Here is a 25789-nt window from a genome sequence, read left to right as displayed (position 1 = left end):
GGGGACTTGAGGGTGTTGAGGGCGCTCCATGATGGGAGAACCAGAGACTAAAGCCTGAGAAAAGCAAAAGAGGTGGTTAGTGGATGATTCAGCAAAGGCAATAAACACCTGAGAGGTAAGAAGAGATGCAAGCAAGAGAGCTGTCATAAAAGCCAAGGCAAGAGGGCAATTGCAGATGAAAGTGGACTCCAGAGGAAGACATGTTTTCTGGAAGAAACCTGGAAGATTCCCTCCCCTCACCTGAAATCCCTGAACACAGTTCCTAGATTCTCTAATACAAGGGACCACTTTCCAATCAATATACTAGTGACCCAGTTCTTATGTCTCCCAAGGAATTGAGTTCTTGTGGAACAGTGGATTTTGGAAGAGTTCAAGATATCTGTACCACTCCTTATTCCCTATCGTTATAGATGAGTGAATGAGGTACACAGCCAGGTTACAGATTTGTAAAGAAGCAAAGTTTATTAAAACAAAAGGCCACAAAACATGAAGATTTAGTGTGGGGAAAGTAAACTAAGCCAAATGTCCTCTGACCACTTATGGAATGCATTTTTCTACTCCATTTCATGAAAGTGTAAAAATGTTGATTTAGTCCTCACCACCATCTTTACTTTCAAAGACCACGTAAGGAGTCAGAATATTGCCCCAAACAGAGAAGAGGTTTGAGAGTCAGGTTGGAGTGGTGGATTGTGGTGGAGATGTTTCATCCTCCTGTGTCTGTTAAGGTGAGACTACCAGCTAAAGCCTTGCCCACAGGTCTTGCACACCTAAGGCTTCTCCCCCTGATGTGTCACCTGATGTAAGATGAGGTGTGACTTTTGGATAAAGCCTTGGCCACACTCTGTGCATACACAAGGCTTCTCTTTTGAATGTACCCATTTATGCGTAATTAAAGCGGACTTATTGCTAAAGCCTAGTCCACACTGCCTGCACATGTAAGGCTTCTCCCTCAAGTGTTTCCTTTTGTGCCTGATGAGACCTGCCTGGTGACTGAAGCCCCGCCCACACTCCCTGCACACATACGGCTTTTCCCCTGAGTGTGTCCTCTGGTGTGCAATGAGGTTTGACTTCTGGCTGAAGCCTCGCCCACACTCCTCACATACCATGGGCTTTTCCCCTGAGTGTGTCCTCTGGTGTCTGATGAGATTTGACTGCTGGCTGAAGCCTCGCCCACAATCCTTGCACATGATGGGCTTATCCCCTGAGTGTATGTTCTGGTGTCTGTTGAGGTGTGACTTCAGACTAAAGCCTCGTCCACACACCCCACACACATAAGGCTTCTCCCCAGTATGTGTCCGTCTGTGTGAGATGAGGGTTGAATTTTGGCTAAAGCTGTGGCCACACACTCCACATACATAAGGCTTCTCCTTTGAATGTGTCCTCTGGTGGTTGACGAGGGTTGTCCTCTGTCTAAAGCATCGCCCACACTCCTTGCAGGCATAAGGCTTCTCGCCTGAGTGCGTTCTCTGGTGTGAGATGAGGTTCGACCTATCACTGAAGCCTAGTCCACAATCACTGCACACAATGGTCTTCTCCTCTAAGTGTGTCCTCTGGTGTCTAACGACAGCTGACTTCTGGCTAAAGCCTTTCCCACATTCCCGGCACACATAGGGCTTCTCCCCCGAATGTGTCCTCTGGTGTATAATGAGGTTTGATTTCTGACTGAAGCCTCGCCCACATTCACTGCACATATAAGGCTTTTCGCCTGAGTGTGTCCTCTCGTGTATGATGAGTGTTGACTTCCGGTTAAATCCTCGTCCACACTCTCTGCACACAATAGGTTTCTCTCCCGAGTGTGCCTTCTGGTGCCTGGCAAGGCTTTTCTTTAGACTAAAGCCCTTCTCACACACCCCACACACATATGGCTTCTCCCCTGAGTGTATCCTCTGGTGACTAAGCAGGTTTGTCATTTTGCTGAAGCCCAGTCCACACTCTCCACAATTGACTGTTCCAAATCCTAAGACTTCTATGCTGTTCAGCAATTTGTCTGTTTCCTCAGGATTCCCCACCTGAGTGGGGCTGGCCTCTATTTCCACCCCTTTGATGCCATTCCTAGAGCTGACTGGCTGCCTTTGGGGTGGCGTGGAAAATGCTGCTAAAGTCCTTTTCTTTGTCTTTCCAAATGAAAGCTTGGCTCCTCTCTCATGACCTTCTGCTGTTTCCCTCCAGGAACTTGGATCAGAGGCTTGTTCCTGCTTCTTCTGGTCCCCTGGGCACAGATCCCCTGGCTGGACATGAGTTCCTGCACACAAGCATGGGAAGGTCCAGGGGGGATGATTACACAGCATGTGCTGCATGGGGAACTTAGGACTGGAGAAATCCGGAGGGCAAAAAGGACAGAAGTGGAGTTCTTGCTTTGGTTCTGCTGCAGAGAGAAGAGTCTGAGTCAGAACTGAGACTCGGTGGGGCAACCTGAGCCATTCCCCCAAGTCTGATGGCAAGACTCGATTCCCTGTTCTTCAAAATGCTTAAAACTTAAGTGCGACCCAGTCAAGACTTCCTTTACATGATCTACTTTTCCAGCCTATCACATCTTCCAATTTCCATTACAATCCAGAAAACCTACTCCTAAGCCTCTTCTATGTATCAGACTATAAAAGCATCACAGGCAGTTTTGGCTCTCTAAATAGGGCCATTATGCAACAATCTTTTCCCCTTACTACAATTATCTTCTAACTAACAACGACCCACACTGATATAAACTGTGTCCATAAGCATTTTCTTTGACAGATATCTAACCGGGGATCCATGTGGAAATGTCCTATCTTTTGCTATTTCCCTATGAGGACAGAGGGATAGATTGAGAGAGTAGTCATTCAGACTGGAGAACCCCTAGTGCAGGAAGCAGCACAAAAGTGGCTAAAGAAATTGTGTGTGAGATATCTGAACTAGAGTTTCCCCATTCACTAACAAATAAAAAAAGAGGATTATTTTGTACCAGAATTCCTACAAGGCAGTAGGTTTTCAACAAAGTCAGCTGAAGGCAATAAATAACCACACAATTTGAAAAATCCGGTACAGATCTTACTGGATCTACCTGAACACGCTATCCCTGATCAATGAACTGAACTTTTAAAAAACAACTATGTATACATCTACATTTCAGAATTATTCCCTTATGTAAAATGCTACTGTATTTGGAGACAGGGCCTTTAAGAAGGTAATTCAGGTTTAAAAAGCTGGTAAGGGTGAGGCTCTAACCCAATATGATGGTGTCCTTATAAGAGGAGGAAGAGATAGCAGGGATGTGTACGCCCAGAGAAAATACGTGAGGACATAGTGATAAGGCAGCTATCCGCAAGCCAAGGTGAGAGGCCTCCTAAGAGACCAAACCTGCTGACACCTTGATTTTCCAAGAACTATAAGCCTCCGAACTGTAAAAAAACTTCTGCTGTTTAGGCCACCCAGTCTGTGGTATTTTGTTCTGGCAGCCCAAGCTGAAGTAGATGCTTTACTTCCTCTGCCCTGACCTCTCCTATCACTGTAGTCAAGCACCTATGCATCTGCCCCATAGTCAGCTCCTAAGTAAGTCCTGTGAAACTTATCAGTTATTACAGTAAATGTGGAAGGGACACAGTCCCTATTATAAAAGACAACACTTAGTTTGGCATAAAATGTAATACCAGCTACATGCTGCTACTTAAAAGAAGAACACCCAAATCACATTATTTTTATTTAAAAATAAAAGGATGAACACAGAAATACCATACCAAAAAAATACACAAGAAAGTTGGTGTTAAGACTAACCAGAAAGAAAGGGAAAGTTAAACAAATATCACATGGAACAAACAGAATTTTAATGTTAAAAACTTCATTAATAAATGAGATTATAATTGTCATGAATCTTTAACAGTTTACTGAAGTGAAATATAAGGCAAAAACTTAGAAATAAATGGCGAATTTGATATAAATTACAATGACACTGGGGAGCTTTATGACTCTTCCTAGCAGATAAAAAGTAAGGATAGCAACAACCCAAATAATAGGAATAATTTCTATTATATATGCTATATTCCCTCGATTCAAAGACAATTAATTGTAAGACTCTTTTTAAAATTTAATAAAACAGAAATAGAAAATTTCTTACATAGAAAAAGAAAACATACTTTTTTGTGCATGAGACATTTATAAAATTGACAAAAGTATTTCAAAAATTAACACACACACATAATTCTTTAAAGTTATCTATACCATTATAATTTAAAAATAATGCTAAGCAGAAAGAAAAATTCCCAGAAATCCTTGCCCCACTCTCTCCAATTCTATTCCCATCACGGTAATCACTAGTAATGGTAAATAACAATACAGACTTCTATGTTCACATAAACGTATCAGTATACAGTCTTTCACACACTTCCCTTTTTAAACAAAATACTGAACAGTGTATATCTTCTGCAACTTTTTCATTTAATAATATATAGATTAAGTATCTGAGTTTTCTGTTAAAGAAAGTAAAGAAAAATTGACTCATCATTAATAAACAGATAAGAAATATCAAACAAAAAGAGAAAATTATAATAAAAGTAAATGGAAATGACAGAACTAAAAAGTACAACATCTGAAATGAAAAATGCACTGGCCAGGGGCTTAATAGCATATTGGAGATGACAGACGAGACAGTAAACTTGAAGAGAGATCAACAGAAATCATCCAATCTGAAGAACAGAGAGAAAAAAAGATTTAAAAATACAGATAGGCTCCTTAACCTATCATGTGAGACAATACCAAAAGGACTAATACACATGTAACTGTAGTCCCAAAAAGGGAACAGAAAAAAACATGTGAAGGAACAATGTCTGAAAATTTCCCAAATTTGGCTCTAGCTGTAAATTTACAGATTCAAAAATCTCAGTGAATCCCAAGCAGGAAAAATATAAAGAAAAGTATGCTTGAACAGTCACATTAAGGTCAAACAACTGAATACCAAACAAAGGGAAAACTTTGAAAGTAGTCAGAGGGGATAAAACGGGGTAACAATTATGGAAATGACAGCTACTCTATGCCATTATTGAATTGTATGAACTTCAGTCATTCAGATGCTTCAGTATCGAAAAGGGGAACATCATCTTTACAGCACTAAAAAGAAAAATCAATCTAGAATTCTATATCCAATGAAAATATCCTTCAAGAATGAAGGTGAAGTAAAGATACATTCAGAAAAACAAAATATAGCAAATACACTGCCACCTGCACCACAGAAAAATGGTAAGCAAGTCCTTTAGGGTGAAGAAACTCAGATCTCCAGGAAAAAAATGAATGAGTATAGAAGTTGGTAAATTATCTAGATGCATATAAAAGAATATGTTTTATCTTGATTTAAAGAATACATGAGTGTTTAAAACAAATATTTTAACATTGTATTAGGGAGTTTACAATGTATGTAGGTATAACACAAATGACAACTATAAAGGATGCTGGGGGGAGGGGTTAATTGGGAACTATGCAATTGCAATGTTCTTATATTTTTACATAAAATGGGAACCAGAATAAATAGAATTAGAAAAGTTAGGGCTGTATATTGTAATCCCCTAGAACAGGAGTCAGCAAACTTTTTCTTAAACAGTCAGATAGTAAATAATTTAAGCTTTGAGGGCTAAAGTAAAACTGAGGATATTATATAGGTACATACGTAACCATTAAAAAATCTAAAAACTATTCTTGGCTCAGTTTTTTAAGAATTCCATTTCAATTTATGAACTGGATTTTTAGCCTTCCTCCTAGGCTTATTAACCTTCTTTCTTTAGCTCACTTAGTTTCCCTCTTCCCCTTACACACACCCCCCCCCGCCCCCACCATTCTTGTGTGATCTTTTTTAAAAAAAATAGTAACGAAAAAGAAGCCCATGAATGTGAAAGAGAACTGAGTGAGGTAGAGAAGGCAAACACAGTGGGAGAAAGAAAGGCTTCTAGTGGAGGAAAGCCCCTTCACACTCGAGTGAAGATGAAGGTCTGGAAGGGAAGGAAGCCTGCCAGGAAATGCAAACAGCAACCCAGAGGTGAGGAGAAAGGCTTCTCTCTCCAGCACCTGAGCAATGTTTCCTCTCTCCCACCCCCGAGCTGCCTGCAGTTCTCTGCTCCACTTGCCCAGAGTTCTCCACTCACCTGGACAGGTGGCTGGTAGGCATTTTCTCTCCTCTCTCCAGGTTTCCTTCCCTTGCTCCAGCTGGGTGATGAGCTTTGGTTTAGAAAATGGAATTCCTGCTCACAGGAAAAGAAAACAAGGTGGCTACAGGTTATGGGCTCGAGGGCCAAGTCAGAAAGCAAGATAGCTGCTTCAAGCACATCCTAAAGTACACAGCAGCAAGAATAAGATTCCTAAGAGATGCCAGGCTTACCCAGTGAGACCAAGTTGCTGTAGTTTTCCAGCATCACCTCCCTGTACAGGGACCTCTGAGCAGGGCTCAGCAGCATCCACTCTTCTTGGGTGAAGTCCACAGCCACATCCCTGAATGCCATGTGTGCCTGTAACACAAAACACAGCCCTGTTCACTGAAGAGCCAGCCTTGTCCATGACTCAGGGTGAAGGGTAGGGAGAAGACTGCCCTGGGGCAGGCAGGAGAGATATCTAGATCCTGCCACCATGTGTTCCAAGACCTGTAAACCTTTGTTATTAGCTATCCAGCAGCACCTGTGAATCTACATTCAAGATTCTGGGTGGGCTGTTTAGAGAATACATGCAAAAAAGAGTCCCTAACTCTCAGGAACTTTAAATCTAGGGAGAGAGAAGAGCAGACAACATATAAAAATTAAATAGTAGTAAAGCATAACAGACTTTCTGAGTTTTAAGAATTTTAAAGATTAAAAATTATGACCAATCAAATAAATATTGAAGCATCTGAGTGACTAAAGTTCATACAATTCAGTAATGGCATAGACTAAACTACAACTCGGTCCTTCCCCTAAATCCCAAGCCCCCTTGGCCTTCTCAGGCCTGAGTGGCACAAGCGGAAAGTGATAAAGAGCACAGACTTGAATCGCACACCCTAGGTTTGGGGTCGTCTTGTGCCATCAACCAGTACCTCGGTTTTCTCACCTGTGAATTTATGGCCCTACACTGTGGATGATCAGGGCGGACCTTCTTGGCCACTCATCTACAAATTCATTTCTAAACCCCATTTTCATCCTCCTGCCCAGTTTTACTCGTATATCCTTAACACTATTCCAAAATGGAGGGCATACTGGAACACACACATCGGGAAAGACTTCATGAGAGAGGCCCAAGAGTTTGGTCTTGAAGGATGGCCAGGAATCGTGGCAAGAGAAAAGTACTAGGTATTCCAGCTAACCCATGTGAGAAGCAGAGGACAGTGTGGGCAAAGGAAGAGAAGACTGTTGCAGTCTAGGATTTTTAAATTTTTAATATAAAATATACACAACAAAAATTTTACTATTTTTATCATTTTTATAATAAGTGTACACTTCAGTAGCATTAAGTATATTCATATTGTTGTATAACCATCACCACGGTATCCATTTCCAGAACTCATTCATCATCCCATGCTGGAACTCTATAACCATTAAACAATAACTCCCTCCTCCTCACCGAACCCTGGTAACCACCATTTTATTTTTCATTTCGAGTATGAAGCTATTCTATGTAATGTAAATAAGTGGAATTATACAATATTTGTCCTCTGTGTTTGGCTAATTTCACGCACAATGTCTTCAATATTCATTCATGCAGAAATGTTGTCAGGATTTCCTTCCTTTTCAAGAGTAAAAACTATTCAATTGTATGTATATGCCATTCATTATCAATGGGCATTTGGTTTGTGCCCGTTAACTACTGTGAATAATACTACCATGCAAATTGGTGTATAATTATTTGTTTGAATCTTTGCTTTCAATTCTTTTGGGTTAATACCCAGAAGTGGAATTGCCAGAACACATGGTAATTTTGTTTTTCTTTTTCAGTAAATACTGTACTGTTTTCCATAGTGACTGCACTATTTTACATCCCCACTAGCAGTGCAAAAGGGTTCTAATTTCTCCATATCCTCGCCAACACTTGTTGTTTTCTTTTTTTTTTTTTTTATTATTATGGCCATCCTATTATATAATACGTATATAATAGGTATAAAGTGGTACCTCATTGTGGCCTTAAGTTGTATTTCCCTAATGATTAGTGATGATTAGCATAGTTTCATGTGATTGTTGGCCATTTGTATATCTTCTTTGCAAAAATGTCTATTCCTGTGTAGATGCATGACCAATGTGCTGTACAACTGAAGGTGTATTAGAATAATAGACAAATACGCGCACGCGTGCACACACACACACACACACACACACACAAAGGTCTGACAATTGAGTTCACGAACTCATAACTCTGTGAGTAGTGTAAATGTCTAACTATTATGTTGCTTTGTATGCATGAAACTAATAATAATAACAATAACAATAATAATAATAAATCTATTCAAGTTCTTTGCCCATTCTTGAATTGGGTGTTTGGTTTTTTCATTGTTGGGTTATAGGAGTTCGTTATATATTCTGGATCTTAATCATTTATCAGATAAATAATTGACAAATATATTCCATGTCTTTAATGCACAAAAAGGTTTTCATTTTGATGAAGTCCCATTTCTTTTTTTGTTGTTGTTGCCTGGGCTTTTGGTGTAATAGCCAAAAAATCATCACTAAATCCAACTTTATGGAGTTTTCCCTTATGTTTTATAGTTTTATGTTACCCCTAAGAGATTTATATCTTTAGCTCTTGTTTAGTTCTTTCACCCACTGAGTTAATTTTTGTATATAGTGTTAGGTAATGATCTGACAAACATCCTTTTGCATATAGGTATAGTTTTCCCAACAATATCTACTAAATAGGCTATCTTTTCCATATTGAATGGTCTTGGTACTCTTGTCAGAAATCATTTGATCATTATGTGAAGGTTCGTTTTGGGGCTCTCTATTCTGGTCCATTGTCTGTAATTCTTTCTTTATCCCAGTATCACACAGTTTGGATTACTATAGCTTTGTAGAAAATTTCGAAATCAAGAACTGTCAGTTATTCAACTTTGTTCTTTTTCAAGATTGTTTTAGCTTTTCAGAGTCCCTTGTGATTCCATATGAATTTTAAGATGAATTTTTCTATTTCTTGGGGAAAAAGTCATTGGGTTTTTGATAGGGATTACACTGTACTGGTTTGCATACTATTGTCATCTTAGCAATATTAACTTTTCCAATCCATGAACATGTAATGTTTTTCCATTCATTTCCTTGTCTTCTTTAATTCACTCAGCAATGTTTTATAGTTTTCAATGCACGTGTTTCACTTCCTTGCTTAAGTTAATTACTACTAAGTATTTTATTCTTCTTGATGCTACTGGAAGTGGAATTTTCCTTTTAAAAAAACATATAATTTATTGTTAAACAAAGAAGTTACAAAGGAAAACGGAGTGAGACAGACATCAAAGATAAATTTAAAAAACAGTTTTTGTACGGAGGAAAAATGGCGGCGTGAGGAGAGCCTCTATAAAGCTCCCCTGGAATTTACAATGAATCGAACAACTATAACTCCACAAAGGACTCCCTGCACAGCAGACAGGCAAGACGAAGAGGCCCACTACTGAAATCACCTACAGGTGGGAGATTCGCGCGGGCGGGGGGAGGAGGAAAGGGAGCAATGCAGAGACGGAGCCGCGCGGGCGCAGGACTCAGACCTAGCTCAGTGCTCCGAGCTCACTGCTTCCCGGAACTACCGCAGCTGCGGGAGAGGGAAGAACTCGGACTGCTAGGGCTCTGCTTGTGGCCCACAGGGCTGAGGGGACAGCATATACCACGGCTGAACCCAACGCTCATGGCAGAGACCTCGGAGAAAAGACTGAGGGAAGAAGGCTGAAAACGGTGGTTTAAGCCCGCACTGCCGAGCAGAGAACGGAAGCCTTAGGCACTGAGACTAGCAGCCCCCTCCCTACCCTCCCAGAGCTCGCCCTGCCCCCACCTGCCCGGTGCTAGAAACAGAACAGTAGCTGTGTCAGATCAAAAGAACAGAATATTTGCTGTACTCAGAAATGTGGACCACAGACACAAATTCGCAGCCCAACTAGTTCCGGCAAAGGGGAGGGAGCTGTGGAAGCAGGACCGGCTGTGGTGGTGGTCGCCGCCATTGCTCTGGGCCACCTCTCACAACTCACCCCGCCCCTGGCCCCACATATCTGGGCAGATCCCTGCAGAAGTAAACAGAACTGCTGAAACAGGGCTCTGAATCTGGAGCTGGAAGAGCTTTGGAACATCAAAAGCTCTCCGCATACCCACCGGGACACTGCGCCCTGTGACCTAGACGAACTATTAACAGAGGAGCAGCCCGTCTCCCAGAGAATCCCCCCATTGTGTGAGAAGCTGGAATAGTGCAGAGAAAACATAGCACTATCGTGTGGGAGAAGAAAAATAAGCTGCAGTTGGAGAAAAAATAAAACATTCTACCAACAAGTACTGGAAAACAAAACAAAGACCGCTTCCTATCAACTTGTTGCAGAAGCCACTCCTGTAGATGTGTAGGAAGAGAAATAGTAAATCAGTAATTGCCATGAATAACCAAGGCAACAAGACTGCTCAGAAAAAAAGTGAAAAATCTCCAGAAAAGGCAATTAAAGATACAGAAATATGTGACTTAAATGACAGAGAAATCAAAATTGCAGTTCTGAAAAAACTCAACAAGATGCAAGAAAACACAGATAGGCAGTTAAATGAACTCAGAAACTCAATCAAAAAACAGCATGAGCATTTTACGAAAGAGATTGAAATTTTAAAAAGAACCAAATAGAATTTCTGGAGATTAAGAACTCAATAGAAGAAATTAAGAATGAAATAACCAGCTTAGGTAGTAGAGTTGACCAGATGGAGGAAAGAATCAGTGACATCGAAGATAGAAACCTGGAAATGACACAGATGGAAGAAGAAAGAGACTTGAGACTTAAAAGAAATGAAAGAACTCTACAAGAACTTTCTGACTCCATCAGAAAGAGCAATATAAGAATAATGGGCATACCAGAAGGAGAAGAAAGAGAAGGGAACAGAGAACATATTCAAACAAATTATCGATGAGAACTTCCCAAACTTGTGGACAGAACTGGACCCTCGAATCCAAGAAGCAAATAGAACACCTAGTTACCTCAATCCCAACAGGCCTTCTCCAAGGCACATTGTATTGAAGCTGTCTAAAATCAACGACAAAGAAAGAATCCTCAAGGCAGCCAGGGAAAAGAAGACAGTAACTTACAAAGGAAAGCCCATTAGATTATCATCAGATTTTTCAGCAGAAACTCTACAAGCCAGGAGGGAGTGGAACCAAATATTCAAACTATTGAAAGAGAGAAATCATGAGCCAAGAATAATATATCCAGCAAATATATCCTTTAGATATGAAGGAGGAATAAAGACCTTTCCAGACATACAGAAGCTGAGGGAATTTTCTAATACAAGACCTATATGCTGAAAACTATAAGACATTTTTGAAAGAAATTGAAGAAGACACAAAGAAATGGAAAGACATTCCATGCTCATGGATTGGAAGAATCAACATAGTAAAATGGCCATATTACCCAAAGCAATATACAGATTCAAAGCAATCCCCATCAAATTCCCAATGGCATTTTTTAAAGAAATAGAACAAAAAATCATCAGATTTGTTTGGAACCACAAAAGACCCCGAATAGCCAAAGCAATCTTAAGAAAAAAGAACAATAATGGAGGTATCACACTTCCTGACTTTGGCTTGTACTACAGGGCTACAATAATCAAAACAGCATGGTATTGGCAGAAAAACAGGCACATAGACCAATGGAATAGAATTGAGAATGCAGAAATAAAACCACATAAATATGGCCAGATAATTTTTTACAAAGAAGCAAAAAACATACAATGCAGAAAAGACAGCCTCTTCAATAAATGGTGCTGGGAGAATTGGATAGCCACGTGCAAAAGAATGAAACTGGACTGCTATTTGTCACCGTGTACCAAAATTAATTCAAAATGGATCAAAGACTTAAGCATAAGACCTGACACAATAAACTGCATAGAAGAAAACATAGGTACTAAACTTATGGACCTTGGGTTCAAAGAGCATTTTATGAATTTGACTCCAAAGGCAATGAAAGTAAAAGCTAAAATAAACAAATGGGACTATATGAAACTTAAAAGCTTCTGCACAGCAAAAGAAACCATCGACAAAATAAAGAGGCAACCAACTGAATGGGAGAAAATTTTTGCAAACATTGCCTCCGATAAGGGGCTAATATCCAGAATATACAAGGAACTCATGCAACTCAACAACAAAAAAACAAACAACCCAATTGAAAAATGGGCAGAGGACTTGGAGACATTTCTCCAAAGAGGACATACAAATGGCAAATAGACATATGAAAAAATGCTCAACATCACTAATCATCAGAGAAATGCAAATCAAAACCACAATGAGATATCACCTCACCCCAGTCAGAATGGCTATCATCAACAAGACAAATAGTAACAAGTGTCGAGAGGCTGTGGAGAAAAAGGAAACCTCAAATACTGTTGGTGGGAATGCAGACTGGTGCAGCCGTTATGGAAGGCAGTGTGGAGGTTCCTCAAAAAATTACGAATAGAGTTGCCATATGACCCAGCAATCCCTCTCCTGGGTATCTACCCAAAAAATCTGAAAACATTTAGAGATAAAGACACGTGTGCTCCAATGTTCACTGCAGCTTTGTTTACGGTGGCCAAGACATGGAAACAACCAAAATGTCCTCCGATAGATGAATGGATAAAGAAGTTGTGGTATATATACACAATGGAATACTATTCGGCGGTAAGAAAAGATGATATAGGAACATTTGTGACAACATGGATGGATCTTGAGAGTGTAATGCTGAGCAAAATAAGTCAGACAGAAAAAGCAGAGAACCATGTGATTTCACTGATATGTGGTATATAAACCAAAAACAACAAAAGAAGAAGACAAACAAATGAGAAACAGAAACTCATAGACACAGACAATAGTTTAGTGGTTACCAGAGGGTAAGGGGGGTGGGGGGTGGGAGATGAGGGTAAGGGGGATCAAATATATGGTGATGGAAGGAGAACTGATTCTGGGTGGTGAACACACAATAGGATTTATAGATGTTGTAATACAGAATTGTGCACCTGAAAGCTATGTAATTTTACCAACAATTGTCACCCCAATAAATTAAAAAAAAAAATAGTTTTTGTCAAATACTATTCTGAATTTCCTAAGGTTAGAAACAGGAAAAGTGTCAAATGAAAAGGTAATCATTCTTTTTTACAAGGTCTGGCTGGATTTGAAAAGAAAAGCTTTTCTCTGAAAATAAAATCACCCTTATCACATGAAAGACATAATGTAAGAGACTGAGAAGAGATACTTTTTTTGATTTTTACAACAACGTTATTATAAGTGCAAAAACTTGGAAACAACCAAGATGTCCTTCAGTAGGTGAACGGGTAAACCAGTACATCTAGACAATGCTAAAAATCAATGAGTCATAGAGGAATCTTAAATTCATATTACTAAGTGAAGAAGCCAATATGAAAAGGCTACATATTTTATGATTCCAACTCTATGACATTCTGCAAAAAGCAAAACTGTGGAGACAGTAAAAAGATCAGTGACTGTCAGGGGTTGGGGTAGGGGTTAAGAGGTGGAAAGATGCTTTTCTTTTTTTTTAAAGCTTATTATTAAAATATAGCTAACATACAGTATTATATTAGTTTCAGGTGTACATCATAGTTATTCAACAGTACCCACCTAGCTCTATACAGAGTTATCACCACATTATTGATTATATTCCCTATGCTAAAGAAGTGATCACCATGATAAGTCCAGCAAAGATCTGACACTGTACCATGCTATTACAATATTATTGATCTTTTCCCACCTTCTAAAATTTTTCAATTAGAGTTGACATTCAATATTATTTTACATAGTGGTTAGACATTTATATAATTTAGGAAGTGATCCCCTTGACTAGTACCACCTGGCACTATACATAGTTATTACCATATTCTTGATCATATTCCCTATACTTTACATCCACATGACTATTTTGTGACTACCAATTTGTATTTAATCCCTTCGCCTTTTTCACCCTGCCCAACCCCTTTCCCATCTATCACAATAGATCTAGTACTCATCTGACATCATACATAGTTAATACAATATTATTGACTATATTCCTTATGCTATATCCTACATCCCCATGACTACAATGTAAGAACCAATTTGTACTTCTTAATCCTTCCCCTCTTCACCCACTCCTAACTCCCTCCCATCTGGCAACCACCAAACTGTTCTCTGTACCTATGAGTTTGTTTCTCTTTCATTTGTTAATTTTGTTCTTTAGATTCCACTTATCAGTGAAATCATATAACATTCATCTTTTGCTGTCACTTATTATACGCAGCACAGTACCCTCTAGGTCCATCCATGTTGTTGCAGATGGCAAAATTTCATTCTTTTTTACAGCTGAGTAATATTCCATTGTATAAACATAACACCTCTTTATCCATTCTTCCATTCAGGGACACCCAGGTTGACTTCATATTTTGGCTACTGTAAATAATGCTGCAATGAACACGGGGATGAGCACGTCCCCTCAAAATAGCATTTTGGCTTTGTTCAGATAAATACCCAGAAGTGGGATTACTAGGTCTGTCTTTGTCTCTTTTTATAGTCTTTGTTTTAAAGTCTATTTTGTCTGATATAAGTATTACTACCCGAGCTCTTTGTTTCTTAGTTTGTTTCCATTTTCATGAAATATCTTTTTCCATCCCTTTACTTTCAGTCTGTGTGTGTCTTTCGATCTGAAGTGCGTCTCTTGTAGGCAGCATATGTAAAGGTCTTGTTTTCTTACCCATTCAGCCCCCCTATCTTTTGATTGGAACATTTAATCCATTCCCATTGAAAGTAATTGTTGATAGGCATGTAGTTATTGCCATTTTATTATTCATATTTTAATTTTTTTTCATCTTAAAGAAGTCCCTGTAAGATTCCTTGTAATACTGGTTTGGTGGTGATGAACTCCTTTAGCCTTTTCTTGTCTGGGAAGCTCTTTATCTGTCCTTTGATTCTAAATGATAGCTTTGCTGGGTAGAGTAATCTTGGTTGTAGGTCCTTGCTTTGCATCACTTTGAATATTTCCTGCCAATCCCTTCTGTCCTGCAAAGTTTCTGTTGAGAAATCAGATGACAGTCTTATGGGGGCTCCACTGTAGGTAACTAACTGCTTTTCTCTTGCTGCTTTTAAGATTCTCTTTGTCTTTAACCTGTGGCATTTTACGACATGTCTTGGTGTTGGCCTGTTTGGGTTCATCTTGCTTGGGACTCTCTGAGCTTCCTGGGCTTGTAAATCTATTTCCTTCATCAGGTGAGGGCAGTTTCCTGTCCTTATTTCTTCAACTAGGTTTTCAATTCCTTGCTCTCTTCTCTTTCTGGTACCCATATAATGCGAATGTTGGTACATTTGATGTTGTCCCATAGGCTCCTTAAACTTTCATTTTGGGGGATTTTTTTCTTTTTGCTGTTCTGATTTGTTGTTTTCTGCTACTTTATCTTCTATATCACTGGTTGGATCCTCTGCTTCATCTAATTTACTAACGATTCCCTGTAATGTGTTCTTCAATTCTGTTATTGTATTCTTCATTTCTGACTTGTTATTTTTCATGTTTTCTACCTCCAGTTTTATGCTTCCTATCTCTTTATTGAAGTTCTCCCTGAGATCATTGAGCATCCTTATAACCAGTGTTTGGAACTCTCTGTCTGATAGGTTGCTTGTCTCCATTTTGTTTAGTTCCTTTTCTGGAGATTTGTTCTGTTCTTTTATTTGGGACATGTTTGTCTCCCCATTTTGGCTGCCTCTCTGTGTTTATCTCTATTTATTAGGTAAAGCTGCTATGTCTTCCGGTCTTGGTACAACGGCCTTATGTAGTAGGTGTGCTGTGGAGCTCAGTGGTGCAGTCTTCCTGGTCACTTGAGCCATGCACTGCAGGTGTGTCCCTTGTGTGGATTGTGTGCGCTTCCTTGTGTAGTTGAGCCTTGGTTGCTATTTGCACATCAGTGGGAGGGACTGACCTTTGGGCTCACTGGTTGTGAGGAGTGGCTGAGTACAGTGGTGGAGTTGTGGTGCAAGGGCTGTCCCTACAGAACAGGATCTGCCTCAGCAGGGCTCTGATGCTTGCCCAATCTGCCCCTTAGGTGTGTGTTGTTCTTGGAGGCAGCTGAGTGATTCTCCAGCTTGTTTAGAAGCTGGCCACTAGGGGATCTGATCCAGGTCAAGTTCAGCTGCAGACTGTGCTCCACCTGGGGCAACCTGGCAGGAGCCAGAGAAATCCGTACATGGCTGCTGCCCATGCCATGCTTGGAAGTACCTCAAAAGGCCACGCTGTGAACCAAGGCTAGTTGTCACTAATGCCGGGCTTAGGACTGCTCAGTCATAGATACAGGACATGCTCAAGCCAGACGCTGCTTTCTGGGTTCCACAAACCTTTGGGGGAGCCTAGGAAACTCTGTAACATGAGCTAAGGCAGGTGGTTTGTAGGAAAACGCCACTGACAGAAGCTTGGGTGTGTCTGAAAGTTGGTCAGGGCAGGGTCTCAAATCACCAGGGCATGGCAAACAAACGGTGGAGACTCAGATATGGTGGCTGCCTGCGTCTGCATGCTGGGAGGAGGGAGGGCTCAACAAAGAACCAATGGCCTCTGCCAGTTCCTCTGTCCAGGAGAAAGCTGCCCTTCCAGCCCCTGCCCCAAGCCAGACAACTCAGTTCCCACCACATGTCCCTGCTGCCTTTCCAGCTGCTACCCCAGCACTGGAGCTCAGAGCCAGTCCTTGCACTGTCCCTTTAAGAGAAGTGGGTGGGACTCCAGCTGCCCTCCATCTCTCTAAGTCACAATCTCCACTGTTTTTCACAACTAGAAATTATGGGGACTTCTCTCCCTGGTACTGGAACCCTGGGCTGGGATGGGGCTGGGACCTCTCATTCTTGGAGGAACAGGGGACGAAAGGGATCTCCACAGCCAAGATATCCCTCCCAACTTTTAATGGTCACCGATGGGTGTGGAACCAGCCCATTCTGCATATGCCCTTCCTACCAGTCTTGAGGTGGTTTCTAATACATGTCCTTCATTGTAAGGCTTTGGTTTTGCAGGATTTTAGGCAATTCTCAATGATGGTTGTTTAGTAGTTTAGTTGTAATTTCAATGTGGTCATAAGAGAAGGTAAGCACAGTGTTTACCTACTGTGCCATCTTGACTGGAACCCCCACAAGAGACTTTTTAATTAATGATTACACTGTATCTCCCAGATACACTTAGGAATGTTTGGCTTTTAATGAGCTTTAAAAATCATTGTTTCCACCTTGCAAACCAACATGAATCTACCACTGATAATGTAACTTATCTACCCTGAAGTGTCCTACTGTGTCTTCACATGCTTCCTTTTATGCAACTTGCAGCCAAGCTGGTTTGAAGGATTAGAAAGAACTAAAGTTGGTTCCCTAGTGAATAACTTAAAATAAAACCTGCTTTTCCATTAGCATTACACATTCACAATCACTCACTTCTACTTACTTGACTGATATAGTTCAGATTTTCTCCACACCTAGAATGATTTGTCTGACGTTAACTCAATCCCCCTAAAACAAAATCTCATATAGACATTTCAGAACCATGCTATAAACAAAGGCCCTATCCTTCTGCACTTGTCTCTCCTGCCATGCTGCCCAGGATTGGGTTCTGAGCTCATTCAAGTGTCCCTATTGGGCCAGAGGAAAGCCTTGGGAATTCTGTTAACATAATTTAAAAATTATATTTACCACTTGTCTTAAATGACAAGAGTATGGAATCAGAGAGAAAAATCCATTTTTAACCACAAATGCTGTGTATTTACTCTTCCAAATGCAAGAAGTATTTGTTGCTCTGCATTACTAAGGAGAGTGCCCCTATGAGGGGTCCCGACTGAGCCTCACTGTGGCAAACTTGGGACCACCCTGCTCACTGAAGGCTCCACTGAGGGGATGTGTCCCATCAGTTACGAGCATGACAGACTAAATGTTGTTAAATCTGAAGAGGACACTAGACAATTTGGCTCTATAGGCCTCCACTGACTTTAAATGTGCGTGAGTATCACCATACCTGCTCTCCTTGGAACAAAAGTCCCTGCTGTGGCTCCAAGGTACCCACAGAGCTATCAATTCTGCTTTCAGAACAGATGAAAGCTGTCAATAGAAACAGGGAGATATAGCGGGAGTCTGAACTTAAAATACTCTGTAACCCTTGAGCCCTTGACATAATTTGGGTATATTCAAAGGAAATATTCATGATTTGTTGTTTTCAATACTGGAAGAGAAAAAGCCATGTGCCACTTTCTTCACTCAAAAACCTCAGGGATTTGCAGGAGGAAGAATTAAGGGTTGGGGTGAGGCAGAGCAGGTTGGGGGTGAAGCCTGAGGCAACCTGGCCCACTGCAGCTTTCTAGCCCAGCCCCCTACCCCCTGCTTCAGAGGCCAGTTCAGCTGAATTCACAAAGTTTCTTCATTTCACACCTAATACCATGAGTGTGAATTACACTAAACTGAACACTTAAAAAGAAATGTGTACCATCGTAGCAGCACCCAAGTTTTGGAATTGGACTTGTGACATCATTCACTATTTTGAATTCACCTTTGCTTCACCTGGGGGGCGCATTTTCCTTGTTTTTGGCTGAGACCTAAGGCATTGGCAGAATTCTTTGCAATGTTGACATTATCAAAGGCCTAAGATCAGTTGACCCAGGGCGCCTGGAGAAGACACCCATTGTGACGAAGCAGATCACCTGAAATATAGACAGACATCCTAGGTGTGGCCACCAGTTCCCATCATGAGTGAAACCCCCCTTGTGGAGTCCCAAAAAGCATTTTTCCTAAGCATTCTTTTAAAATGCCATTTCTCTCTAAAGAAAATACCGTTTCTCTTTACTATGTTTTGCCTCATGAAAAAAATAGGAAAGTATTTGGAAACCCAAAAATACATATTAGGAGAGTTACACAAGCCTACAGAGACATTAACAGATGCCAAGAGTGAGGGGTGCTTTGCCAGAGCCTGAGCTCAGAAGCAACAGGTGGAAGGAACCAGAACGGAAGCCACTGCTCCCAAACTCTGCCACCACTTGACCTGACCATCCCAGAGGTGAAAACAGAATGAACCTTTTCTTTCTTTTTTAAAAAGGCATCTTATATTGCAATTTGGAATTTTTGTGATGTCATTAAAAAAATTTAGAGAATTCCAAGAGATAGAAATGGAAATGAAAAATGGAATGGAATTCAACTCTCCACAGATTGAACCCATATGGGTGTCACAGCTTACTGAATTAGCATCACTTTCATAGCAGTGAAGACATCTGAGGCTGAAATTTCTTAAAACTCACTTTTTCCATTCCAGAGAGTTCCCCATGCTCTTCCTCAAACTGACCAATGGAAGAGGAGCTCTCCCCTCCCTCCCTATTTCAAATTGTGGCCATTTTCCTTTTGCTCCAGTCATCTTTTTATTTTCTCATCAAATTGAGACTTTGGGGGAAACTGCAGCAGCAAATGAGAAATACACTCCTTTTAAAAACAATTTGAAAAAAATTTAAAAACAAAATTCTCAATTACTATAGATGCCATGACATTTTTTTTTTCTTCCCCAGGCTGGGCTTAGACATATGTCTAGATTAGACTTCTAGGGGTATAAGTGACACTCAAGGGCAGTGTGGCCCAACTTGGCCAGGGCAGAGGAAGAACTGGTCCAGCCCCACACAGCCTTGTTGAGTCAGCACTCATCTGAGAGGTAATCACTGCCCAGGAACTCTGTGGCTTCAAGCTCCACACTGGACAGGAACCTCCACAGTGTCTTGCAGCAGTTGTAATTCAGGGTGGTGGTGTAGACGGTCTTGGGGAACTCTGGGTAGGTGATGGTGGTGCTAAGGAAGCAGTGGCCTTGTGACAAGGTTCAAAGTGCAGCTCAGCCTTGTAGTTGTGCCATGTGCAAATGGGGATGCAGGTGATTGGCCACAAGAGGCCACTGCCAGGCCCAGTGACACATGGACATTGTTAACAAAGTGCCTCTCTGGACTAAGGAAGTGTGCATTACTTCTATCTGTAGTAAGGGGTCAAACTCTACTCCGCCAAAGGATAGGGGGCATATCCTTGGAGCGCAGGTGGAGGTCAGGGGGGTGGGGAGAGGCTGCATTCAGGGCTCTGGGGTTGCTGCCACGTTGGGCTCCAGTGCCCCAGGTGCCAGGGTGCACTCCCCACTACTGCCACAATCCCCAGCTGTCGTAAGCCCCCATTGGCTGGGGCTGGCCCAGAGTCTGGGCTGTCCAGGATGCCGCTGCCCTTCTTCTTCACATGCATGAGTTTGGACACACCCTGCAGGCTCAGCAGGCCTACCATGGCTATGGGCAGAGCTGGGCTGGGGTTGGAGCCATGGGCAAACAAGGGCACGAGGGGCCCAGATGTGGGCTGGGGCTGCTGCCTGCGCACCATCTGGTACCTGCCCTGGAATTATTTTCTTAATTTCCTTTCAAATTGTTCATTGTTAGTGTATAAAAATGCAACTAATTTTTACGTGTTGGTTTTGTATCCTGCTACTTTGCTGCATTCATATTAGTTCTAACAGGTGTTTTGGTGTGCATCTGGAATCTTTTCTACATATCAGATCATGTCATTTGCAAACAGATAGTTTGACTTCTTCTTTTACAAGAAATTTAGATGTCTTTTGTTTCTTTTTCTTGCCACTTGCTCTGGATAGAATTTCCAAATACTATGTTCAATACAAAGGGCAAAAGTGGGCATACTTGTCATATTCCTGTTCTTACAGGGAAGGTTTTCAGTCTTTCACCATGGAGTATGTTAGCTGTGACTTTTTCATATATGGCGTTTACTATGTTGAGGTATGTTCCCTCTATTCCCACTTTGCTGAGAGCTTTTATCATAAACAGATGCTGGATTTTGTTAAATGCTTTTTCTGCATCTATTGATATGATCAAATGATTTTAACCCTTCAGTGTGCTTATGTGGTATATCACATTAATTGATTTATGGATATTGAACCAACCTTGCATCCCAGGAATAAATCCCACTTGACCATGGTTTTGAATGTACTGCTGAATTCGGTTTGCTAATATTTTGTTGAGCATTTTTGCATCTATATTCATCAGGGATATTGGCCTATAACTTCTTCTTTTCCTCCCTTCCTCTCTCCCTCCCTCCCTCCCTTCCTGTCCTCTCTCTCTCTCTCTCTCTCTCTCTCTCTCTCTTTCTCTCTTTTTGGTAATGTCTTTGTCTGCTTTGGAATCAAGATAATGGTGGCATTGTAAAATGAGTTGGGAGCCTTCCATGTTCTTGAATTTTTGAAATAGTTTGAGAAGGTGTTAATTCTTCTTTGAATATTTGTAAGATTCACCTGTGAAGCCACCTGGTATAGGATTTTTGTTTGTGAGGAGTTTTTCAATTACTGATTTGATTTCATTAGAAGTTATCAGTCTGTTAAGATTTTCTGTTTCTTCTTTACTCACTCTTGGAAGATTGCATGTTTCTAGAAATTTATCCATTTCTTCCAGATTGCCAAATTTGTTGGCATGTAATTGTAGCATTTTCTTACAATCCTTTGTATTTCTGTAGTGTCAGTTGTCACTTTTCTTTTTGATTCCTGATTTTATTTATTTGAGTCCTCTTTTTCTTTGATGAGTCTGGCTCAAGGTTTATCAATTTTATCTTTGCAAAGAACCACTTCTTGATTTCATTGACCTTTTGTATTGCTTTTTTTAAAGACCCTATTTCATCTATTTCCACTCTTGTGTTTATTATTTCCTTCCCTGGTACTCACTTTGGGTTTTGCTTGGTGTTCTTTATCTAATTCCTTTAGGTGTAGGGTTAGATTGTTTATTTGGGATTTTCTTGTTTCTTGAGGTAGATCTGTATTGCGATTAATTTCCCTCTTAGGACTGCTTTCACTGTGTCCCATAGATTTTGGGTCATTGTGTTTTTGTTTTCATTTGTCTCAGGTATCTTTTGACTTCTTCCTTGAGCTCACTGTTAACCCATCGTTGTTTAGTACCATGTTATTTAGCCTCCATGTGTTTGTGTGTTTTTCAGTTTTTTCTTGTAATTAATTTCTAGTTTCACACCATTGTGATCAGAGAAGATGCTTGGTATGATTTCAATCTTCTTAAATTTATTCAGACTTGTCTCGTGGCCTAACATGTGGTCTATTTTGGAAAATGTCCCATGTGCACTTGAAAAGAATGTATATTCTGCTGCTTTGGGTTGAAATGCTCTAAGAAGGTCAATTAAATCCATCTGATCTAATGTGTCATTTAAGGGTACAGTTTCTTTCTTTGTTGAATTTCTGTCTGGAAGATCTACCCCTTGATGTCAATGGGGTTGTTAAAGCCCCCTATGATTATATTACTGTCAATCTCTCTATTTACGTTGGTTAATATTTGCTTTATGTACTCAGGTGCTCCTATGTTCGATGCATAAACGTTTACAAGGGTTATATCATCTTGTTGGATTGATTCCTTTATCATTATGAAATGTCCTTGTCTCTTATTATAGCCTTTGTTTTAAGGTCTACTTTGTCTGACATAAATATTGCTACCCCAGCTTCTTTTTCATTTCCATTCAGGTGAATGGAGCACTTTTCCAACACTTTACTTTCAGTCTGTGTGTATCTTTTGACATGAAGTGGGTCTCTTGTAAACAGAATGTTTTCTTATCCATTCAGCTACCCTATGTCTTTTGATTGGAACACTTAATCCATTTACATTTAAAGTAATTATTGATAGGTATGTAGTTATTGCCATTTTATTATTCATATTTATGTTCTTCCCACCAGCCTTCTTCTTCTTCTTAAAGAAATTGCTTTAACATTTCTTGCAATAGTGGTGTGGTGATGATGAATTCCTTTAGCTTTTTCTTGTCTGGGAAGATCTTTATCTCTCTTTCCATCTTAAATGATAGCTTTGCTGAGTAGAGTAGTCTTAGTTGTAGTTTCTTGCCTTACTTTGAATATTTCCTGCCAATCCCTTCTGGCCTGCAAAGTTTCTGCTAAGAAATCAGCTGACAGTCTTATGGGACCTCCCTTGTAGGTAACTAACTGCTTTTCTCTCACTGCTTTTAAGATTCTCTTTGTCTTTAACCTTTGACATTTTAATTATGATGTGTCTTGGTGTGGGCCTCTTTGGGTTCATCTTGTTTGGGACTCTCTGCACTGCCTGGGCTTGTATGTCTATTTCCTTCACCAGGTTAGGGAAGTTTTCTGTCATTATTTCTTCAGATAGGTTCCCAATCCCTTGTTCTCTCTCTTCTCCTTCTGGTACCCCTATGATGCGAGTGTTGTTATGTTTGATGTTGTCCCAAAGTTCCTTTAAACTACCCTTTTATTAAAAAATTCTTTGCTTTTTTTGTTGTTCTGATTGGGTGTTTTCTGCTACCTTGTCTTCCAAATCACTGGTTCGATCCTCTGCTTCATCTAACCTGCTGTTGATTCCTTGTAGTGTAGTTTTCATTTCAGTTATTGTATTGTTCATTTCTGACTGCGTTTTTCTTTAATGGTTTTTAATGTCATTTTTTATGCTTACTATGTTTTTGATGAAGTTCTCACTAAATTCCTTAAGCATCCTACAACCAGCGTTTTGAACTCTGTATCTGGTAGATTGCTCGTTCTATTTTGTTTAGTTCTTTTTCTAGAGTTTTCCTCTATTCTTTCACTTGGGACATTCTGTTTATTTGTTTCCTCATTTGGCTGCCTCTCTGTGTTTGTTTCTATGCATTAAATAGATCTGTTATGTCTCCCAGTCTTGGCAGGGTGGCCTTATGCAGTAGGTGACCTGTGGCGCCTGGTGGCACAAGCTTCCTGGTCAGATGCTGAGTCAGATGCTCCAGGAGTGTCCCTCATGTGGGTTGTGTGTGCCTTCCTACTGTAGTTGAGCCTTGATGGCTGTTGGCACATCAGTGGGTGGGATTGACTCTCAGGCTTACTGGCTGTGAGGACTGGTCATGACCACAGCATATGAGCTGCTGGTTGACCCAGTTGAGCAGGATTTGCCACAGCAGGCTCTGGTACCTGCCAAGACAACCCTTTGGGTGGGCTCCTTGTGGGGCCAATAGAGTAGTATTCTGTTGTGGTTTGAAGCTGGCCACTGGACATGCTGCTTCTGGGGCCTCTTGGGAGGAGCTCCTGTATAGGCCATGGTCAACCATTGCCTGTGACTGGTCCAGAGCTACCTGGTAGGAGCTACAAAACTATCTGTAGTTGGTTGCTGCCTGGTTGGACCTGGAGATGTGTGCAAGAGGCCACGCTGTGAACTGAGGCTGGCCATCACCAGTACTGGGCCTGCGGTAGTTCAGCAAAAAGCCGAAGGCACCCTGAGGCCTGCTGGCTGTCCTGAAGGATCAGCCACTGAAAAAAACCTTGGGAGTTGGGTGGTGCAGAGTCTCAGGGAGCCACCAGCACAGTCACGTGGTGTTCAATGGATTCATACAGATTCAGATTTGATGCCAGTTCTGAGACTGGGCTATTCCGCAAAAGGCTCAGAGCACAGCAAGGCCAGCTGCCACCTGCCGGGGCCTGTGGACCCCTGAAAGCTGTCCAAGAAAGACTGCAACGCAGGCCAACATCGGCTACACACAGGCCACCAGCCTCCAGCAATGCACAACTTGCATGGGGCAGTGTCCCAAGGTGTCACCAGCATAGGGCAAGTGATATTCAACGGGTTAATGTGGATTCAGATTTGACCCCCGTTTTGAACCTGGGTTCACTCTGCAAAAGTCTCAAAGCACACTGTGGCCAGCCGCCCACCTAGGGCCTGCAGACACGAGATATGTCCAAAAAAGACTGCAGCAACAGCTAACACCAGCTGCCTGCCAGCCCCAAAAAGGACTCTGGCATTGAGTAAGCTGGGTGGGGCAAAGCCCTAAGGAGTCATCAGGGTGGAGTGAGCAGAGCTTATCAGGACAATGAAAATTCAAATTTGGACGTGGGGGGACAGCTCAACACAGGAAAGACGGCATCTGCCTGCCAGCTACATCAGAGGGTTCAAACCAGGGACAATGGGACTTTCCCTCCAGCCCTTGCCCTGCAGCCACACAACTCAAGTCTCTTCTTGTATGTCAATGGCACCACCCGAGACACAGTGCCTCCGCTGGAGTCCAGTGTGAGTGCCTGGGAGTGAGTCTGTGCACGGACCCTTTAAGAGGACACCTTTCCAGCCGCCTTCCATCTTACCCAGACGAATGGAACCTCACTGATGTTCACAGCCAGATGTTGTGGGGGCTCCTCTTCCCAGCACTGGTGCTCCAGACTGGAGAGCCAGTATGGCGCTAGGACCCCTCACTCTTCATGGAAGACCTCTGCAGTCAGGATGTTTCTCCTAATTCTCCACTGCCACTTGTGGGTGTGGGGACAGCCTGTTTCACATCTCTGCCCCTCCCACTAGTCTCAAGGTGCCTTCTTCTTTATATCCTTAGTTATAGGACTTCTGTTCAGCTAGTCTTCAGATGGTTACCCAGGTTGATTGTTCTATTTTAATATGGTCATGGAAGGAGGCAAGCATGCATTTACCTACTCCACCATCTTCACCAGTGGAATTCTTTTAATAGCTTTTAAGTGTATAATTTGTTTAATATGGTGAACTCATTTTGCTAGTATTGTGAAAATTTTGTACCAGTGTTCATAGGGATATTGGCCTGTTGTTTTCTTTACTGTCTTTGCCTGTTTTTGGTGTCAGTGTAATGCTGGACTCATAGAATGAGCTAGACAGTGTTCCCTCTTCAATTT

General features: G+C 41.2%; 1 protein-coding gene and 1 pseudogene across 2 annotated transcripts in view; both read right to left on the bottom strand.

Moving 5' to 3' along the window:
- Positions 1-436: 436 nt before the first annotated feature.
- ZNF133 (zinc finger protein 133) overlaps positions 437-25789 on the bottom strand; it is a 43081-nt gene continuing 17728 nt past the window's right edge. For both annotated transcript variants that reach the window (XM_074317234.1, XM_019710725.2), the window contains 3 exons: positions 6335-6461; positions 6102-6197; positions 437-2365 (listed from right to left, as the gene is read on the bottom strand). In XM_074317234.1, coding sequence (XP_074173335.1) covers positions 768-2365; positions 6102-6197; positions 6335-6461 — 1821 coding nt within the window. In that variant the 3' untranslated portion in view covers positions 437-767. The remainder of the gene's footprint in view (positions 2366-6101; positions 6198-6334; positions 6462-25789) is intronic.
- LOC109434050 (refilin-B) lies at positions 19016-20400 on the bottom strand (annotated as a pseudogene).

This window comes from Rhinolophus sinicus, linkage group LG13, assembly GCF_036562045.2.
Source record: "Rhinolophus sinicus isolate RSC01 linkage group LG13, ASM3656204v1, whole genome shotgun sequence".
NCBI classification, from domain to species: domain Eukaryota; kingdom Metazoa; phylum Chordata; class Mammalia; order Chiroptera; family Rhinolophidae; genus Rhinolophus; species Rhinolophus sinicus.
Note: the sequence above shows the minus strand (reverse complement) of the source record. Positions and strands in the feature narration are given on the sequence as shown.